The sequence below is a fragment of the Peromyscus californicus genome, unplaced genomic scaffold (assembly GCF_007827085.1).
Source record: "Peromyscus californicus insignis strain IS unplaced genomic scaffold, ASM782708v3 Scaffold_5__1_contigs__length_169319896, whole genome shotgun sequence".
Lineage (NCBI taxonomy): Eukaryota > Metazoa > Chordata > Mammalia > Rodentia > Cricetidae > Peromyscus > Peromyscus californicus.
The window spans coordinates 64,264,758-64,285,556 of NW_026294573.1; the positions used below are offsets into that span (position 1 = coordinate 64,264,758).

The 20,799-nt window shown below is 42.5% G+C and overlaps 1 protein-coding gene across 6 annotated transcripts in view; it reads left to right on the forward strand.

The window, feature by feature from the left end:
- The window catches only part of Slc24a2 (solute carrier family 24 member 2), a 241,659-nt gene extending 222,475 nt beyond the window's left edge, over nucleotides 1–19,184 (forward strand). For 5 of the 6 annotated variants that reach the window (XM_052716552.1, XM_052716553.1, XM_052716549.1 and 2 more), the window contains 3 exons: nucleotides 751–840; nucleotides 4,671–4,837; nucleotides 10,601–19,184. In XM_052716552.1, the coding sequence (XP_052572512.1) occupies nucleotides 751–840; nucleotides 4,671–4,837; nucleotides 10,601–10,850 (507 nt within the window). In that variant the 3' untranslated portion in view covers nucleotides 10,851–19,184. Of the gene's footprint in view, nucleotides 1–750; nucleotides 841–4,670; nucleotides 4,838–9,583; nucleotides 10,578–10,600 lie in introns of those variants that run through there. The other variant, XM_052716555.1, reaches the window with a different exon arrangement.
- Nucleotides 19,185–20,799: the final 1,615 nt, after the last annotated feature.

Below are 20,799 nucleotides of genomic sequence, written 5' to 3' on the forward strand. Positions count from 1 at the left end.
TCCACTTCAGCTGATGGGTGTGGTTGGTGTCCTGGAGACTAGCCATCACCAGCCATCTGTGGTGGTGGCTTTCCTGATAATTCATGGGACCCTAAGGTGAATTAATCTATTTCCAACCTTCCTAATCCTTCCCATTTTTTTCATGTAATCAGTCACATAAGAGGTTTTGGCATATAGATTACCATGACACATGGTTTGCCAGCAGTAAATTCTGATGGCCTGAATCGGGTGAACTTGGAAGCAAACTAAAAAAGAGATAAAGGGAGGATGCAAAATGTTTAACAGAAGGAATAACAGAAAATCCAGATCTTATAAAAGACAGGAGCAGGGGACATGGGGCATCTAGCTACAGGTATGAACAGACATTCTCTCAAGTGACTTCCAGAGCCCAACACAGTGTCGCATGTCATAACATGGGAGGCTGAGGCAGGAAGGTAGGATCTGAGGCCAACCTGGACTACATAATGAGTTCTGGGCCATCTAGGCTATCCTAGGCATTGAGACCCTATTTCAAAGAAAGAAATGGGGGAAAGGGAAGGAAAAAGGGATGAAGGGAGAGAGAGAGATTTCTTCCCTAGTTCTACAACCATTCAGCTCCCACCAATTTTAATTTCCAAGAGTGAATTTTCCTCAACCAAGAAGTAAGAAATGTGAGAGAGATCATGGCAATGGCAAAGACGGCTTTAGCTTTGGACTGTCACTCCACCACAGAGGACAATGCTGACGCTCTTCCCTCTGGTTGTCTTGCAGGCTTCCAGGAAGTTCTTCCCTATCACATTCTTTGGCTCCATCACTTGGATCGCAGTTTTCTCTTACCTGATGGTGTGGTGGGCACACCAGGTAAGACTGCCAGGGGCGCCCGTCTGCCGGGTTTGTCTCCGGTCTTGGTTGTCACATGGTCAGTCAATGTGTTTGCCCTTTGAAACTGTCACAGTACTGAGTGTGGTGCAGACACGTTACATTTCAGGACTGGGTTTTCCTATTCCTCTATCTCGGTGGTCAGAAATCAAATCAGCATGTGGAGAAATCAAGACAGCTCTGTGGTGAGAGGCAAACCTGGCTGCTGCTTGTTGTCTGTCATCTAAAGCCTGGCCAACCAGGGCTGCGAAGAAAGTCAAGATTCTGCCTACCTCTGTGTCTTTATTTTGTCTTGGGCAAGCAACTTAGCATGACTGTCCCTAGCTCTGTGTGTGTGTGTGTGTGTGTGTGTGTGTGTGTGTGTGTGTGTGTGTGTGTTATATGCATGTATGGACATAGGTGTGTGAGTCTGTATGATAGGCATAACAGAAGTCTTCCATGTTCTCCTTTATTGCTCCATACCTTATATGACCTTGAGACAGGGTCTCTCACTAAACCTATGTCTTGCCATTTCTCAGCTAGGCTGGCAGGCAGCGAGCTCCAGTGTTCTTCCTGTCTCTTCCCCAAAGCCCCATGCTGGAGTTCCGGCCTTTCCTCATGCATGCCTGGGATCTGAGCTCAGGGCCTCACGCCTGTGCAGTAATTGCTCTTACCCACCGAGCCGCCTCCCCAACCCTCACCAGCCTTTAACAATGGTTATTAAGAAGGGTCCTGAAGACAAAACGTTCGTCCTTGAGCTTCAGTTACAAATGTAATGATGCATGTCATTTTTGTTACTTTTAACTCAGTGCCAGTCATAATGCTGATCCCAAGACAGGAGCTCAGTGATTACTGCTTGAAAACTTGAGTGAGTGAGACTCGGGGGCTTCTGTTCTCAAAGATGAAAGTGGAAACCATTGTTTGTTGAGTGTATACTCCATGCTGGACCGTTCACACCCCTTTGTCTTTATACTCTTGTTTTCAATCCTGCACACAGGTTCAGATGCTATGGGGGTTGGGGGGCGAACGATCATTAGCTACAATATGCAGATAAAGGAATTGAGTTTAAAGCTGACAAGAAAAATGGCCAAGCAGCCAGGCAAAGTGGTACATGTTTGGAATCCCAGCACTTGGGAGGTAGAGGCAGGAGAATCAGGAACTCAAAGCTAGCCTCATTAGAGACTTGGAAGGTATCCCGGGCTGTTGGAGACTCACCCATGTCCATAACCACACCACTATGCTTCTCTTCAGTTTTAGACTCTCCTGCCAGGAATGGCATTCAAACTCCGAATATCAATGGTGTATCTTTAAATGGTCACTGTGATAGCATTCCCTCTAAGAATTTAAATTATTAAGAATGTATCAAATCAATTGCAGCTTACTTAGGGTGAAAATCATTTAGTCAGCAGGAAGGAGAGCATTTTGCTCAAACAGGGCACTCCTGTTGCCTAGGGAAATCACCAGCATGAGTAGATCTACTCATTCGTGCGGCAAGTAGGCTCTTGGAGCTATGGCAGGCAGCTTCTTTACCTATTTCTTCTTACAATTCTTCTTGCCCAAGAAATTTTTTACACAACCCCAGATGTATTGCCCTATAAAACAAATACACAAGTCAAACATTTGCTCACGACAAATCATAAATTTATTTTAAAAACAATTCTTTGGTGTGTGTATATAATTTAACCATTTGTTAAGGATGAAAGCATGTCTGTATACTCCTCAGAGGGACTTGCTTGTTGTTGCTGCCTGAACAACTCAATCTCAGAATATGTGATGCTGCCGGACAGAGCGCATCCTCAATGTCCTTCAGAGTTGATCGTATTGTATTTTTAGAATTGCCTGAGAACACTGCATCATGCAAATATGCAGTACAATATGGCACAGGTATGTTTAGGACTACTTCAGAAATGGTTAGAAATCCTGCCCTAATCCCAAGACAGATAGAATTAACTATTTTCATTGTTTTTATGTATTTGGGCAGAAAGGAGCATACACATCCCACGGCACATATGTGGGTGTCAGAGGACAACTTCCAGAGTCACTTCTCTCTTTCCAGTGTGTCAACTCTGGGGATCAGGTGGTCGGGCTTGGTAGCAAGCGCCTTTGCCCACCAAGCCATCTTACCAGCCCCTCATTTAACAATTTTTTTAAAGAAAATCAATCAAGTCAGCAGCTCAAACAAATTTTTATGACCTAATATTCTAACATAATATATCCACAGTACGGATGTTGCTTGCATGTAGATTACTTCTTTTTGTTTTTTAAGTGTTTACTAGTGTGTGTGAGGGTGGAGAGAAGACAGTCTGCTGGAGCTGCTTCTCTTCTTCCACTGTGTAGGTCCTGGAGATCTAACTCAGATCTCAGGCTTGGTGGCAAGTGTCTTTGCCTGCCCTGGGACTTACCTTCCAGTTGGGGGCAGGCAGTGAATCTGTGTGCCTGGAGGACTGGGTCTGCTCAATAGACTTGGGAGCAAACTGTCAAAATAAAAGCCTGCTTTTAAGTTACCAAGAACTAAGATATTATGTCCTTATAAATCAAAAAGAAGATTTAGAAATAAGTATTCTATTCCCTAAAATCATTTATTCCTGTATGTTATTTTACCTATTAAATTATTTTAAAAAAAAACCTGGATGTCATAAAGTAAGCTATTGGAAAACACTGTCTAAAATTTTTAAGAACAGTAATTCACCAGCTCCAGAAAACATACAAGGTTTTTTAAAGTCCCAAAAAAAAATAAGGTGCTCAAGAAACAAAGGAAATATGTGTGGTAGCTTACAGTCACTATCCTAGAATTAGGAGGCAGAAAAACAGAAGCAAGTTAAAAGCTAGCCTAGGCTACACAGTGAGATGCTATCTCAAAAAAACCATGGCTGGATGTGTGGCTTAGTGGTAGAGTGCTGGCCTAGCATGTGCAATGCACTGAGTTTGATCCCCAGTATAGATAGGTAGATATATGGATGGATAGATGGATGGATGGATGGATGGATGGATGGATGGATGGATGGATGGGTAGATTCTAGCTGAGGTTAGACCAACTGTTCAAACAAAACCAGCAGTCTTAAGCAAAGACTGTAACAAAATAGAATACTGTGCCTTCTCACTTTTTAATAATGCTGTACTATTTACAAGGGCTTTCCTGAAACTATCACTTAGCCCACAACTTCCTTGTAAGGTAAGTACTGTTATCCCTACTTGATGGCTAAGAAAGCAGGAGTCAAGACACTATACAGGGAACAATTATCAATTGATCAAGTCTTTAAAGCAGCCCTGGGACCAAGGCCTTCTGATTCCCTGTTAGTTCTACATAGCTGTTTTGTTGGTTTAGTTTCATATTTCTAAACCTGAGTTCACCCAATGCCAAGTTCCCTGTGGAAACAGTAGAGGTTATAGGTGTTTAAGAGTCATAGAAATAATTGGAGGTATTAAGAAAAAATCGGGACACTATCTTGACACTCAATAGTCGATCGAAGGGCCTTGGAACTCGCTGACATTTTCAGGTACTGGCCTTAGGTTCTAAGTCCATTGGCTTTTCAAATGAATCTTGCAGCTCCCCCAACAGTCTTAGAAGACAAAGCATGGTGGCTGCACTCAGGGTCTCTGCAGCTCTTTATTATTTGAAATAGTCTGTTTAAGCCTCATGTGCACATCGATGATGTCCTGGGTATGGATGTTAAAGTGCATAAACTCCTTCATCAGTGACTATGGCTTGCTCTTCTTTATTACATCACCACTTACCCCAAAACAGAGTGGGGGACTCATTAAAAAGAGGTCACATAGTAAAGTTGGGTTCTGTGACTTCCACCCCTCACATTTGTCCTTGCTGTGATATCCAGGTTGGAGAGACCATCGGCATTAGTGAAGAGATCATGGGTCTGACCATCTTGGCTGCTGGAACCTCTATCCCTGACCTTATCACCAGTGTCATAGTGGCCAGGAAAGGGCTGGGGGACATGGCCGTGTCCAGCTCTGTTGGAAGCAACATCTTTGACATCACTGTGGGGTAAGTATGGTGTTCTATAAGCATGCACAGCAGCTCTACCTCTGTCTTTGTCTTCCTAGAAGCTGTAGAAACATGAGCTGGCTCTCTCAACCCAAAACTCACCCAAGTGCCAACCTAGGAGCACCATTCCGTTTTACTAGCTGGATTTTGTTTTTAGGGAACTTAATAAAACTAAGTCATCCCTAAACCAGCAGAAACACATACTTGTATACAGAATGTTCTAGAAAGTAAGAATTTCACTTACATAACTGTGCTTACCACAAATTATGAATATACACTGCCCAGGTAGGACTGAGGTACTCTGGCAGTTTCATGGTATTTTTTTTTTCTACTCTACCAGGTAAGATTGAATTCAAAGGCAGCTTGGGACACACCCAGGCCCAGCATTGACATCCTGTCTCTTTGCTTGGAAAGTGCTGACAACCCAGGTTTTGTGAAAGACAGAAGATGAGCTCTTTCCCTCTAGCTGAGCAAACTGGAATTCTCAGTAGGAATCATCTGTAGTGAGCCAGATTGACAGGGACTCTGTTATCCCTCCCATTTCATCAAACTTGTCAGAAGTAGTTGACAAATGACCCTAAATGTCAGCGCCTGAGAAACTTAAGTCACAGAGTCTCTATGCTCCCAGGATGACAGGTCTCTTGACCCTGGAATCGGGAAATTTCGCTAAAATGCATCCACTTTCTCATTGAACATTTTGAATGTTGTTCCGTCTTTTTCCTTTTTATTAAGCCATTGTACATACATTTGTCATTGTTCATTTAGTGCTCACAGTTAGCAAGTTAAAACACACAACAGTCATGTGGATTCTGTGTTATCAACCATATTTCTGAATATGGAAACTGGAGAGCACAGAGCTAATGCAGCAGGTAAATAAGGTAGCTGGGATTAGAGTTGGGTCTCTGAGGACAAGTACTCTACCCACTGAGGAGCCCCTTCATCTGTCTACAGGAAAGTCTGTCTTCTCTTTCCAGAGTCTGTTCAAATCCAGGGGCTCCTGCTCTTCCAGACTCTGCATATTGTATTCCCATTATGATTCTTTCTTCCTGCCAGTCTGTGATCCCTTCAAGTATCCCTCCAGTGAACTCAACATAGCCTCAACCCATTGTCTAATCAGGGTAGCGTCTGACAAGTGCTTCTAGAATGAACAGATAAATGGGTGTGTTTTAATGGAAGTTGTTCTGGGATAAACTGTATTTGTCAGTCCTACTGCTTAAAATTTTCACCACCTGAGTGTGTCCAATGAGGGAGGAGGATGGAGAATGTCCTATAGTGTAAAAGGAAAAACGTCTACTACAATTGTGAGCATTCAGATAAACATATTTGTCATATTTTCCAAAGGTACATACTCTGACATATTACAACATTCTCTTTGTTCATTGCTACTAAATTATATATAAATAAGAACAAAGGAAAGCCTCTCATAATCTTCCCTAGTCCTCCTACCAAAAGTCCTTCATTTTTTATCTTCTGCAAAGATTTACTAATTTTTCTTAGAGAATATTCAGTTTTGCTCTCTTGGAGGTCACTTATCTTTTCCAACTTAAAGCCACATGGACCTGGCACAAAGTGGCTTCTCCTAGTAAGCCGGCAGCCACATGCACTGTTCTGCTCAGTGCTTTTATAGCCCTTGAAACTAACACTGTGACTGTAGCTTGAGTTTTCCTGCCTGGCCCACAGTCAGGACAAACTCTCTCACCCACCAGTCCCACAGCCACTCAGACCCGACCAAGTAAACACAGAGACTTATATTGGTTACAAACTGTATGGCCGTGGCAGGCTTCTTGCTAACTGTTCTTACAGCTTAAATTAATCCATTTCTATTAATCTATACTTTGCCACGTGGCTTGTGGCTTACCGGTACTTTACATCTTCCTTGTCCTGATGGCGGCTGGCAGTGTCTCTCCCACCCAGCTTTCTGTTCTCTCAATTCTCCTCTCTGTTAGTCCCGCCTATACTTCCTGCCTGGCCACTGCCAATCAGTGATTTATTCATTGACCAATCAGCAACACATTTGACATACAGGCCATCCCACAGCATGTGACTCCGGGTGTTTTATCCTGTTGTGTTCCTGGTTAACCAGTGTCTTCAATGGACCTTTTCTCTTCTTGCTTTATGCTATGATAGGGATTTTATAAATACCTTTATGTAACATAAATCTTTAAAGGTCTTATAATAAAAAATAAAACCCAGAGCCAGATATTGGGGTGAAAGCTGAAAGATCAGAGAAGCAGAACAAGCCAGCCATGTTCTTACCTCTACGAAATCCTCAGCCTCAAGAGAGAGACTTCCTGTTTACTCGTGCCTTATATGCCTTCCGGTGTCCTGCCATCTTACTTCCTTCCCAGTACTGGGATTAAAGGCATGTGCCACCATGCCTGGCTCTGTTACCAGTGTGGCCTTGAACTCACAGAGATGCAGATGGATCTCTGCCTCCCAAATGCTAGGATTAAAGGTGTGTGCCACCACTGCCTAACCTCTATGACTAATTTAGTGGCTGGCTCTGTCCTCTGATCCCCAGGTGAACTTTATTGAGGTACACAATATATCACCATACCTTTATTTAGAAAATTCTATTTTAATTATTTCATTAGAATAAATCCCTTAAAGCAGCATTAACAGACTACATATTTTGAATATTTTAATGGGTGTTGATATATTTTATATATTTCTTTTCCAAAAAAAGTGACTTTTCCAAAATTTGTTCAGTTTTATGTTTTTATTGTCAGGACACTGAGTGTGTTGTTAACAATATAGTGAGTGTAAAGTTTCTCTGTAGCCAGCATTTTCTTTTGCACATATATGTAGTATATAAGGGTTTTAGAAGATACATATAGAAATCAGTGATGATCTACCAACCACTCAAAATATGTGCATTTTGCATGATTGAAATTACGTTGCTAATTTGATGTGTGTCATTCATTTTTAATTAAAATTATATACAAGACTTTGCATTTGATCCCAGCATTTCAATTCATAGATATCATATGAGGGGTGGAAGCAGGGGGATCAGAAGTTCAGTATTATCCTTGGCCGAATAGCAAGTTCACAGTCAGCCCACGTGAGACCCTGATTCAAAAAAAAAAAAAGAAAGAAAGACTGAATTTAAAATTACATCATGAGTATTTTCCTATTAGCACTGTAAGGCTTACAGAGTTTGTTGTTTGGTAGTTTGGTTGTGTCATGGTCTCATGCAGCCCAGGCTGGCCTCAGACTGCCTATATAGCAGAGAATGGCCTTGAACTCCTGATCCTCCTGCCTCCACATCCCAGGTGCTGGGATTAAGGCACCACATCTGTCTTATGAACCCAGGGCATCTTGCGTGCTAGGCAAGCACCCTTCAGCTGCTCGGTAGTAGTCCTGATCTCTAAGCTTGTGATTTTAAATAGCCACATAACATTACACTGGCTTACACACTATCTAACTCATTCCTTATTGCTAGAAATTATAAAAAAAGACCCCAACTTTTTCCTCAAATGAGACTGAAATGATCATTTTTCTGATTAAAGTTGCATTTGCAGCTCGTTCTCTCCTTATGCTTGATCACTGACAATAGAGTTGATAGATCAAGAGGTGTGGAAAATGTCACTCTCCAAAAAGAGTTTTCACCAACTATCTGAAGTGCCACCCGCCTCAACTTTACCAAAATCAGTTGTGCGTGTGTGTATGTGTGTGACTTGGGTTGGTTAGCTCCCTGCCCCTGTGATCAGTTGTGAATATGTGTATGTGTGTAACTGTGCGTTGGTCAGCTCCCTGCCCCCATGATCAGTTGTGAATATGTGTATATGTGTGTGATTGTGGGTTGGTCAGCTTCCTGCCCCCGTAATCAGTTGTGAATGTGTGCATGTGTGTGATTGTGGGTAGCTCAGCTCCCTGCCCCCGTGATCAGTTGTGAATGTGTGCATGTGTGTGATTGTGGGTAGCTCAGCTCCCTGCCCCTGTGATCAGTTGTGAATGTGTGCATGTGTGTGATTGTGGGTAGCTCAGGTCCCTGCCCCTGTGATCAGTTGTGAATGTGTGCATGTGTGTGATTGTGGGTAGCTCAGGTCCCTGCCCCTGTGATCAGTTGTGAATGTGTGCATGTGTGTGATTGTGGGTTGGTCAGCTTCCAGCCCCCGTGACAAATATCTAAACTCTGTCTCCTTGAAGGAGAAATGGTTTGACTTATGGCTTCAGAAGTGTCAGCCTGCGGCCTCTTGTCCCTCTTGCTTTGGGCAGCCAGTGTATCACAGTGGGAGGGCATGGCAGAGGCAGCCTGTTCACCTCGTGGCCAGGTAGCCATGAAAACAACAGAAACAGAGTCCCAAAATCCCATTCAAGATCATGATTCCAGTGACCTAGCTTCCTTCCATCCTGCCTCCTAAAGATTCCATCACCTCCTAAGAGCCTCAGGCTGGAGACCAAACCTTTAACAGACGGCCTTTAGGGGATGCTCAAGATCCAACTGTAGTACAGAGTTTAGTGGGGGTAAAGTGTTTTGGTTTCCCCCAGCCCAGCAAGATCCACTGAAGTAAGCATCTCCCACCCAGGCTCCAGTAGCAAAGCACCTGTGCTGGTCATCACAGGCCATGATGTCAATCATTTGTGCCTTGCCTGAGGCAGCAAAGACCCTAAGGGTCTGCATGTGCTAGCCCTGGGAATTCAAAAATACTTACATAACATGGGCTCTAGTTTCACACACATTTTTTCTCAGACCTACTGGCTGTTTTTGAAATCCTGCTTACATCCTATTTGCTTTTCCATTAGGAAATTTGGGGTTTCAAAAGGTTACTTCCTCCCCCACATCCCAGAACCATAACTGAACCTTCCTAGCCATATTCATCAGTACCTGGCTGCATGACACAGAGCGGCCTCCAGGTGGCAGCACACCACTGGAACCAGGTATTTTTTTCCAGCCATATTTCTAACTCCTGTGTGTTCCCAGTGACGACTCATCCTGGTGTATGCCACAGACATCACTCTGGTTAGCAACAATGGGTGTTGTCAGATTTCAGAGGCCAGTCCAAAGCAAGAAAATTGGTAGGAAATTTTATAATAAAGTGTTTTAATTCGTCATAAATATAAGACCCTCATTTGTTTGTTTGTTTGTTTGTTTGTTGTTTGTTTGAAACAGTATCTCACTATGTAGTACTAGCTGTTCTGGAACTCACTCTGTAGAGCAGGCTGGCCTCAAAACTCAGAGATCGGCCTGCCTCTGCCTCCTGAGTGCTGGGATTAAAGGCGTGCACCACTATACCCAGCCCAAGACCCTTTTTAATAAATGGTGGTCAGCATCTTTCCCAGAATAAACTTCAGACTGCCACATTGTACCTTGGTCCCCACCACCATCATGCAACCTCACTGCATCTTAGGTTCTCAAAGAAGTCCTCGCCTCTCTGTCTCCATTCTAAAGGTTAGATTGTCTTTTCTCCATTGTCCCTGCCCATTCCTATACCTTTTTTCTGCTGTCCTCTCCTCCTTCACCCCGTGCAAATCTGGTTCACCTTTCCAGGGCTGGGAGCACATTGTAATCTCCCCTGGGAAGAAAATAAAAACTGACGTGAATCAAATTCAGACGTCACCTGTAGCAGCCACATCTTTGAGGGAGTCCACCAGAGAACAAGGTCCTCCTGACTTCTTTCCATACTCTCCTGGGCCAGTCATTTGTCCTAGTGACCCAAAAGTGTCACCCTCCTAAGCCATGGACAGTCATCTTCTAGCGCTTACACCCCACACCTGACTGCTCTCTCTACTCCCCCTCCTGCCTGCCTTTCTTCCTCACAGGCTGCCACTGCCCTGGCTCCTCTACACCATCATCCACAGATTCAAGCCAGTGACTGTCAGCAGCAACGGCCTCTTCTGCGCCATCGTCCTCCTCTTCATCATGCTGCTTTTCGTCATCCTCTCTATCGCCCTCTGCAAATGGCGGATGAACAAAATACTGGGCTTCATCATGTTTGGCCTCTACTTCGTGTTCCTGGTGGTCAGTGTCCTCCTGGAAGACAAAGTGCTCGAGTGCCCTGTCTCCATCTAGTGGAAAAGCCATATCTTAAACCAACAGCATGGATGGTCCCTCCTGGCTCTGGGTTCCAGGCTCCTTGCTGTCTTGAGAAGAGGCAGCCTGTGCACAGCCTTGGGAGGCCAGTGTTCCTCCTTGGAGAGTTAGAGGAAGGATGGATTCTCATGGGGCCATTCACGTCACAGGCAACTCACCCTTGCCTGCTGAAATGACTCCATATAAGAGACAAAGAGAACCATCTCTCCATCACCACTGACAGGTACTCCTCGCTGGTCGGAGGTACGTTCATTGTGATGACACAAAAGAGGACAGAGGCTATACATACATATAAATATAAATATTATAAATATATACACATGATCATACAAATCCTGCCTGTTTCTGTACTATACCTCTCCTCCTATACCTATAGAGTAATATATAACTGTACACAAACAGAAAGAAAAATTATATATATATATAAAAAGACATATATATTTAAGTGCAAATGCATCTTTTCAGGGATAGCTCTAGCATATTTATGGTACCTATTTGAAGAGGGGCATCAACCTTCAACCTTCAGTTTGTACTTTGCCTCTCAAGTGCAAAAGGTGAATTAACAGAATCAGTAGGCAAAGCGTTCTTTGCTGTGATCTCCAGGCTGCTTTGGCTATACTAAGTTTAGTTTACTAGTTTGCAGAGAGGAGGGCTTAATAGAGGGACTCTGTAGCAGCCCCAATTAGAACCTCTAAAATACTCTCACAAGCCAAACAGAACCTATCTGCACATCCACACTGGGATGCTCTGACTGAGACCCATGGGATTCCTTAAGACAGAGGTAAAACTCAGACCAGGTGGTAACCAAAGGGGAACTGATGAAGGTTAGGTTGTTTTGTTTTGTTTTGCTTTTTCTTGTATTGCCCCAGCATGCAAGTAGATGATATGAATGAAAAACCAAATTAGTGCTTTTCTAGGACAGCAAAATTATATAAACTGAGCCTACCTTGTTCCAGTGCATGGCCCATTATCATCAAAAGAACAAGGGCGATCTTAGCCATGATTGTCATTTGACATGCTTTAATGCCAAGGGCTCACATCCAGTCCAAAGTCCTGCCAAGAGAGCTGAGATGTGTGCTGAGAAACACCGTCCAGCAGAGGTGCTCAGTGGGAGCTGCCACTGATGGGAACCTAAGGGCATAGCTCCTTAGAGCATTTCTCAGTGTGGTCACCAAGGGCTGCAGTCTAAGAATCATTCCCAAGAGAGCTAAACTAACGGCGGACAGTGCTTGATTGAGGCAGTTTGGATTTGTTTGCAGAGGCATTTACCCGTTTACCCCCCCAGAACAGTTTCCAAGTCCTGTGTCATGAATTTGGTGTAGACCCTTGCAACATTCATGTCCTTCCTCCCATCATAACCCCATCTGGAACTCCAGTGTTCCGAGCACACTGGAGACTGAATTCCATAGTTTCCTTATGCTGCTCTGAAGCCGTCGCTCTGATATTATGATTTACTGATTTTGCTCAGCTTCACATTGGACCATCTCATTCCCTGAGTGCCCGCAAGCTCTGTCTGACATCCTGTGTGATGTCTCTGGTCTGTTTCAGTAGAAAATGAGACTGGTTGATAGCAGCAGGACAAACTAAACTGAAAAAATATGCAGAGTTTTTCATTTCCCTAAACCATGCTTTCTCCTTAAAGTTCATTGAAAAAGTAAATAGACGGTGACCCCCTGCATGTAAATTGGCACACACCATGCGTGGAGAATGTCATCATGCATTCAGGTTCTGATCTGTCACTGTGCCTTTTCTGACTATGTTGTGAACATCATTTAACACAGGGAGGAGGGATGCAGAACTCAAAGCTGAATAAAAAGGTGGGGTAACCCAACACCCCAGATCAAGTTCAGCATCCCCTCCACAGAACCTCCATTCATTTACAGAGCATGGCAACAACAGGGAGAACCAAGCCCAAGACCACTTCACTCATAAGCAAAAGGTACTTCAAAGTGGGGGCCCCCAGAGAACACAAGATATCAAAAGGTCTGCCAGCCGAGAAACTGGCTTTCGAGTCTCTCCAACCATGCAAAGTTGGATTTTTGGTTTGTTTGTTTTTTTCCTCTGTGTAACTGCCCTGGCTATCTTGGAACTCACTCTGTAGACCAGACTGGCTGCAAACTCACAGAGATCTGCCTGCCTCTGCCTCCCTGAGTGCTGGCAATTTTCAATGGTGAGAGAGAAACCCACATCAAGGGTTGGAGTTTGTTTGAAGCAAGCATTTATGCTGCTACCTTAGAAAGACAAGGAACAGTGAGTTTTCAGTTTTAAAATCTCAGATTGTTGTCTGGGCTACATGATGATGGTTGGATAAATTCTGATTTCTAGTTGGTTTATTGCTTAAAATGGATGATTTTTTTTAACCAACTACAAATAGACTGTAAAATAAGAAAGATCACAGAATGTCTGGTCCCGCCATTACTATTCCCATGCTTACTCCCCTTACCTCCTCCCCAAGAAGCCAGGAAGCACCCCAGGTGCCTAAGAGCTGGGAGTTCTGCTTCATAGGGAGTGTTATGGTCTTTAATGAAAAGTTGCTTCGAGAAGACAACATTCCCACCAGTCCCTACCTCCACAGTGCGCCCCTCACTGAATGGTGCTCAGGCACCATCCACTGCTGGCTCTTACTGCTTTCACTGAGGAGTGTGTGGTTATGTGGCCATATGTTGACCTGGAATCATTCACATTATTGTAAAACTGCTTTCTACATGCTAGTTTCAGATCCTCTCTAATTTCTTTCTTGCATATTGGTGTGTACAAGTGTACCAGATCTGCAGACATACAATATCAATTACATCATCACCCTTTGGGCTCAATCACATTTGGAATTCCAAAGCAAAGAGCATCAAACTTGACAGCCAAGGGAAAGGAAAGTCATGCCCACCAACCAAAGTGAACATTTATGAACTAAACGGTTTTTTATTCTATGCATATACACAAACATTTACATGCCACTCAAACATTCCAACCCCCAGAGTATAAGAGATATTCCAGCTGTATCCCTAATGCTTACAGAGAGGCAAAAATATGCAATAAGAGGGATGGGAGAAAATTTTAGACTGCTATCTCTTTGCTTCTCTGGAGCAGGGTATGAAATAATACCAAAAGTTCAGGCCAAAATTTACCATTCATTTTAAAATAAAGGAATTGTACCCAAATGTCCATTTACTCACAGAAACCCAAGCCGGTCTTGCTTGCTGACACCTCTCCTCTAGCCCTAGGCAACCCTGGAACAGGAGAGAAACTTGGTCCAGACTAGGGATTCTAAAAATAGAAGCTCCTAGATTTGCATTTAAGAATACCCCTGACATATCCATCTGCCCTCTGGACCCAGGCAGTTCCTGATGAGATGAAGCATGAGATTAAATGGTGTTATTCAACTTCCCAGGACCTAAACATGCCAGGCGGTGTCAGCAGAACAGAGTAGGTGTTCAGAGATTCAGGGACAAGGTTGTTTGCCAGCTCAGCAGATGATGCAGAATGTCTGATGTCTCACTTTAAAGTGCTATGAAAAGAGGCAAGGACCATTTCATATTCGAGGAAAACGCTTTGCAAAGCCCCTGACAGGTATCACTTGACAGCGGCCATTGGAATTTCTTTTCTAGGGAAGACATGAGTCAGGTGGTTTAGAGGCCTTTCAGCAAAACACCACTGTCTTGATGATCAGATTTCTGTTAATGTTAGCATACATCAGCTCCTGGCCAGAGAGAAATGACCGACTCCCTACCACCACCACCACCACCACCACCACTTCCTGCATCTTGTAAATACTTCTCTGACCTAAGGTGAAGGAAGATGGGGCCTATAAAAGAAGATTGTCCACACCCAGACCACCTTAACAGAAGGCTGATCACAGAAGAGACAATGGTTAGAGCTACTGGCCAGACAGAGGGGAAGATGGAATTGGAGGTATTCTATTGAAAGAATTGCATTGAAGCATTTGATAGAGTCTGATGCTTGTTTGAATGTAAGCATTTCAGAGAATTTCAGTGGGTTTTCACACAGATACACACACACACACACACACACACACACACATTCTATGCTTCCTTGCTCCCAGAAAGATTGTGACTCCAACAAGTAACATGTTACAGACAGAAAAGCTGTCACTCATTTGTAGATACTCACCTGACCTATTAGTTTTTAAAGCTATCATCCTCTCTCACCTGCCTCTCTCACAACATTTCCTTCAATTAGCAGGCAAGGCTTTCCCACTAAGAGAGATTGGGAGAAAAATATAAAAATCAGAAGGGGGAAATGAGAAAATAATTTACATGTAATAGAATCCCTAAAAAAGCAATTGAAATATATCTGTGATGTTTAAAGTGGTTACAAATAGCAGACGTTTTTAATCAATTACTAGAGCCTATACATGTCCTAGGTTTATTTGAAAAACCACATGCCAAGAAGGCCTCAGGGAAGAAGGTTCCCGTGCCTTGGCCCAGTCAGTGTCTATCTGAGTTTAGTTTCCTGCCTCTGGATCTTTGTGGGCTTTTTTAATCTCACAGCCTCATATTCTTTGAAATATAGCCAACAAGAAAAGCAATAAAGGAAATACAGCCAGCTTAGATCCAATACATATTATTGCACCTTTGAAATATTTCTTTCATGTCACTGGGCACTTTGGGTCTACATAGGCGGTGGTGCCTCAGCAGCAGGAGGACATGGACTTCTGTGGAATCACAGATGAGCTCATGTTTACTACATCTGGAAGTGGCTTGCCTTCCATGTAGACCTCCCAGACAGCATGCATCCACATGCCTTTCTCACACATGGACAATCAACCTCGCTCCAAACTACCTAAATGTCACCAAAGTCTTTAATCTTGCTAATGGGTTTTCTTGAAAGAGTGGGAGGGAGGGAGGGCCCCACAAAGGACTAACAAATACATGACCTAGCCGGGTTTTGAGAGACCAAACCAGTCCTGAAAGTTGAGGTAGATAAGCTCAAATTAGTGTGTAGTGAGGGATTGAATGGCAAAGCGTGTTGCCTATGCCACTTTTCCTAAAACACTGATGGGCTGAACTGGAAAATTAATAAACACCTGAGGATGGAAAAGTGCCACGGACGTGTGTGGGCTCCCACCAAGGACAGATTCCAGTAAGGGAATCTGTCTGCTGGTCACTGTAGTACAAAGGACCACCAATATTAAATCATGGGATGTCAGCAAAGAGATCCTAGTATACTCAAGGTCAGAAAAGTTCCCATCCAGTTCCACCCAAAGACCATCCGGCTGATGACTTTACCCATTTTTTGCTTCATGGCAGAAGTCAACTGCATTTGAACACTTTTTGATCTTTATCTATGACATGATTGAAAGTTGCTACTGTGGGACCCTCTACTTATTTTCATCAGAAGTGTCCTTGAATTTTTTTGTTTATTTAGGTGTTTTCCTCTTCTACTGCCTCCTTTCTCTCTTTCTCCTTTTCTTTCTGCTGCTGTCCCTGTTCCTCCTCAATGTAAATCTTCAAAAATTCTAGACCTTTACCCCCAACACTTTTCTGTGCATGACTGCTCCCTGGAGGAGACCATTCTGATTGCTGTTGAATGGTAGGCAAAATCCACAACCACAGAGGAGCACAATAGCATAAATGCCTTCCAAGGACCAGTAGACCTGAATGTGGTACCAATGGGAATTGGTTGTCTGGTGTCAAAATGAACACTGGTCACAGCATTATCATAGAGTGCTGGTGAGGTTAAGATCGCTTACATCTTCATTCCATAGCCACAAAGAAGACAGGAAGGGAGCCATGTTAGATCATCCCAAGACTCTGGGTTTATGCTTGCCTGCATTGATTACCGAGAGGAAGTAACATTCTCCTTTCAAATGGGAAGTCAGAAAAAGGGTTAAAGCTCCTCTTGTTATGAGCCCCACTGTACATTTACTTCCCACAAAGCAGGCTGATAGAAACAGTAAGGACACTTCCTGACTAGGAACCTGGTCAACAAAAGATGGGAATTTCCTCTTGGGTTGCAATTTCTTCATAATGGATATGTAAGTAATAAAGGCCTTGGGTGCTGAAAGGTCTGCACTCAGCTAGCCAAAAGAAAGTACTAATTGTCTTAAATCATATTACACCCACACAAACAAGAGAAAAGTGAAATAGGTCTGAATCCCAGAATAAAATCATTTCCAGAATGAACTACATGTGTGAATTGAGGCAGAGAATTCCTTGCCAGTTAATTCAGTGAATCTCCAATTCTTATCATCAGGATAAAACTGAAGGACAATGGATGCCTTTTGGGTTTTTTAATTTTTTTAATATTGCACTTTATAGTATTTCATAAGAGACGATTGTCTTAATTAAAGCCATAAAATACCAATAATGCATATATTCAGGGCGTCTGAATATAGTCAATGAACAGTCCATGGGTCATTCTATGTAGTGTTCGTTGTAAAATGAAGTTTATCCGTTCTGTTTTTTATTACTTACAACTACTCTTCTAGACAGTCCTAATCTACTAATAAACTTTTAGGTGTGTATTTTAATCAGACTGTTTGCAAAATCAATGAAATTCTTTGTTTCACAGAAGCATTCTTCCTTTTCAAAGTAGCTTATTGCATGGTTTCTTTAAGTAGCAAGTTGCACTACCACACTGAAAATACTTCCTTTTTAAAAATTCTAGATTATTTTTCTGAAATCCGTTTGCTGTGTAAAGCAAGATTTATCCACATGGAAATTGAAATGGATAATTAGCAAACATGCCTGGAAAAATTAGAGTGTTTCTGTTCTTATATAAATATATGATGGGTCTAAGAAGTTCCCTTATAAAAATGGCAGACAGACATACAACCTGTTGATACCATCTTATCCCTAAATTTTTCCGTGTCCCTGGGAGAACAAGTGAGAACAACAGGCTTCATAGTGCAGTGGGCAGTTTATTTCCTGCTTCTGTTACAATACAGTTTCTGACTGGGAGGGTAAGTTCTTTACACACATACATACACAGATGTGCCCACGATTAAAACCTTCAATGTGAGTGAAAGCTAATATAATGACTAACCGGAGCAAAATAGCCCGGAACAATCCACCACAACAGGGTATCTAAATCATCCACATAAGCCCGAGTATTAAGTTGAACAACCTCATCAATCTTAGGCTTTACCAGACAATTTGCCCTAAAGAAAGGATGTCTGGATGCAGAGCCAGTGATGTTCCTCTATTACCGGCTGTTTGGGGGTCGAAGGTTCTCGAAGAGTCAGACTGTCCATCCAGAATAGAGAGAGTTTCTGTTGCACTCTGCATAGAATCCTTCGTGGTCCCTGTACCCAATCTCGTTTTCTCAAGTCTCCATAAGCAACAGCTTCCTTCTCTCTTCACAATGCAGACACAGAGAGATGCATGAAAATATGATTTGCAAGCCAGGCGTGACGGTATACCTACAACCCCAGAACAGCAGAGATAGAGGCAGAAGGATTGGAAACTCCTGGCCAGCTTGGGCTACATGAGACCCTGTCTCAAAAATAGCAAAAAAGTAAGAGTAGCAAACACTACCCTCCTAGTTCATTGAAGCCACTGCTAGTATTTAAAAAAAAAAAAAGATAAGTTATGCATTTATTATTTGCATATTTTTAAAACAGAAAATACCATTAATGTTGACTCTAACATAGATATATGCCCTACAAGATATAACCTGTCTTTTAAATGGGTTATGTTAAAAATATCAAAAGTACACAAAATCTTCTGTTTTAAGATGTATAGTTACTGCCAACCATACCTTTTTCTTGCACTACAGCAGAACCTATGACCCAGATTTGGTCATGTTATTCCACCCCACAAATATATACAATAACTATGCCAATCAAAAGAATAAAAACGATTTTTTAGAATTTTTAATGAATATATTTTGGGAGGATTAAAACATATCAGAATGCCATTTTTGTGAAGGATCTTCCTAGGGGAGGTCAGGGTCTCACACTGCCGTTGTTTGCCTGGATTCTACAGAAACATCTCCGCCCCTATCTTCACGCCCTCAAGACTCCTTTGGATGCACTTTAAAGTCATTTTTGTCCTTTTGTGTGTGTGTGTTGTGAGCAGTTTTCACCGGCTGGCTGGATGTACAGCGACCCTGTGTCCTTTACTCTGTGACTCTGTCTGTACATAACTGGAATTCGGATTGCACCTGTACATAGGCTGTTTGGAGTGGTGTACTTCAGTCACATGCTCTCACTCTGATAAAGGGCATTCCTCCATGTTCCACTGTCTGCATCCTTGTGCTTCTACTACTGATAACCAACCTACTGAATACACTTCATGTAACTAAGTCTCCTCGGTGTGAAAATAACAACAATAAAACAATTGACTCCAAAAATCAGTGGGGTTTTGTTTTGTTTTGTTTTTTTGGTTTTTGGTTTTTTTGTTTTTTTGGTTTTTTTTTGAGATGGTGGAGGTGTTGATCCTTACCTGCATCAAGTCATAACACTCAGCATCTCATGAAATAAACACTCAGTGGTGGGAGTTTCATTGCAGGGACTCACAGCCAGCATGGGGCATGCAGAGTTACTGCTGGTTTCACTTCTTGGATGTTTACTGGTCTCATCTGAGCTTTTACATATCCATGGTCATTTATTTTTTCACTAAGAAATATACTCCTAGGAAATTAGGTTTTTCTTAAATATATATTGGAAGGGTAAATTCCAAAGACCACAGTTAACCTGTCTCTGAGGTCAATTTGAAAGTATTGTTATTAAAGAAAAAATGTGCTGTATATCAGGGCATGGAGGCATTTACCTGGGATCCCAGCACTTGGAAAGTGGAGGCAGGAGGATCACAATGTCTCGGTCATCCTTGGCTACATAGTAACTTCAAAGTCAGTTTTTCTACATGAGACCCTGTCTCAAAAAGATTGAAAAGAAGGTCTCATTATAAATCTAATGTTTTTATATAAACATATATGGTCACCTTTTTATTTGAATATGATTAAATGAATTATAAGCTTAAATGATTAATTTATGAATTGAGTTATTCAACTCCCTCCAGCATTTGATATACACACCAGTTTCTCTCAGATGCCTCAAAAACCTGATAGATTTACAAACCAAAACAGCAAAATCTCCTGTCATAAGCAATTCTTACAACAAATTGAACTTAAATTATACTAAACCTGGTTATTATAAGCATTTTAATACTATTGACCATATAAACCAGCTCTGTCTTTAAAAGTCATGAGGCTAGACCTAATAATACATTCCAAATTGTAATCAGAGTATCCAGTATGTCAAATTTCTTTCAAACACATGAAATACTGCAATGATTATAAGAACTGATTCCTAAGCCATACCGATGTGGATTTTATAAATTTGGCTTGTTTCATCATCTCCACGTTCCTGTAACATCTTCCCAAGCTTTTATTATTATTTTTTTTCTCCCCCGGAGCTGAGGACCGAACCCAGGGCCTTGAGCTTGCTAGGCAAGGCTCTACCACTGAGCTAAATCCCCAACCCCAAAAGGTTTTTTTTTTTGTTTTTTTTTTGTTTTTTTTTTTGTTTTTTTGTTTTTTGAGACAGGGTTTCTTTGTGCAGCTTTGTGCTTTTCCTGGAACTTGCTTTGTAGACCAGGCTGGCCTCGAACTCACAGAGATCCACCTGCCTCTGCTTCCTGAGTGCTGGGATTAAAGGCGTACACCACCACCGCCCAGCTCTTCCCAAGCTTTGAAAAGTCACATAGCCAGGTCTGCCATCTTGGAGCAGGTAAAATAACTGAGTCACATTCCTCACTTACCATGTAGAGAACCAATCCCTCGACATAATACCAAGGTCCTGGGGTCCCAAATGCTACCAAGATGGATCTACTGGGACCACAGTTGGTGGTGCTGCATTCTTGACTCTGAACCCAGTCCCACTCATTGCCCATGGCGCCCTCTCCTTACGTGGCACATACTTTTCCGCATCGGCTCAATTTTGAAAATCTATTGGGCAGTGTTCCTGTCA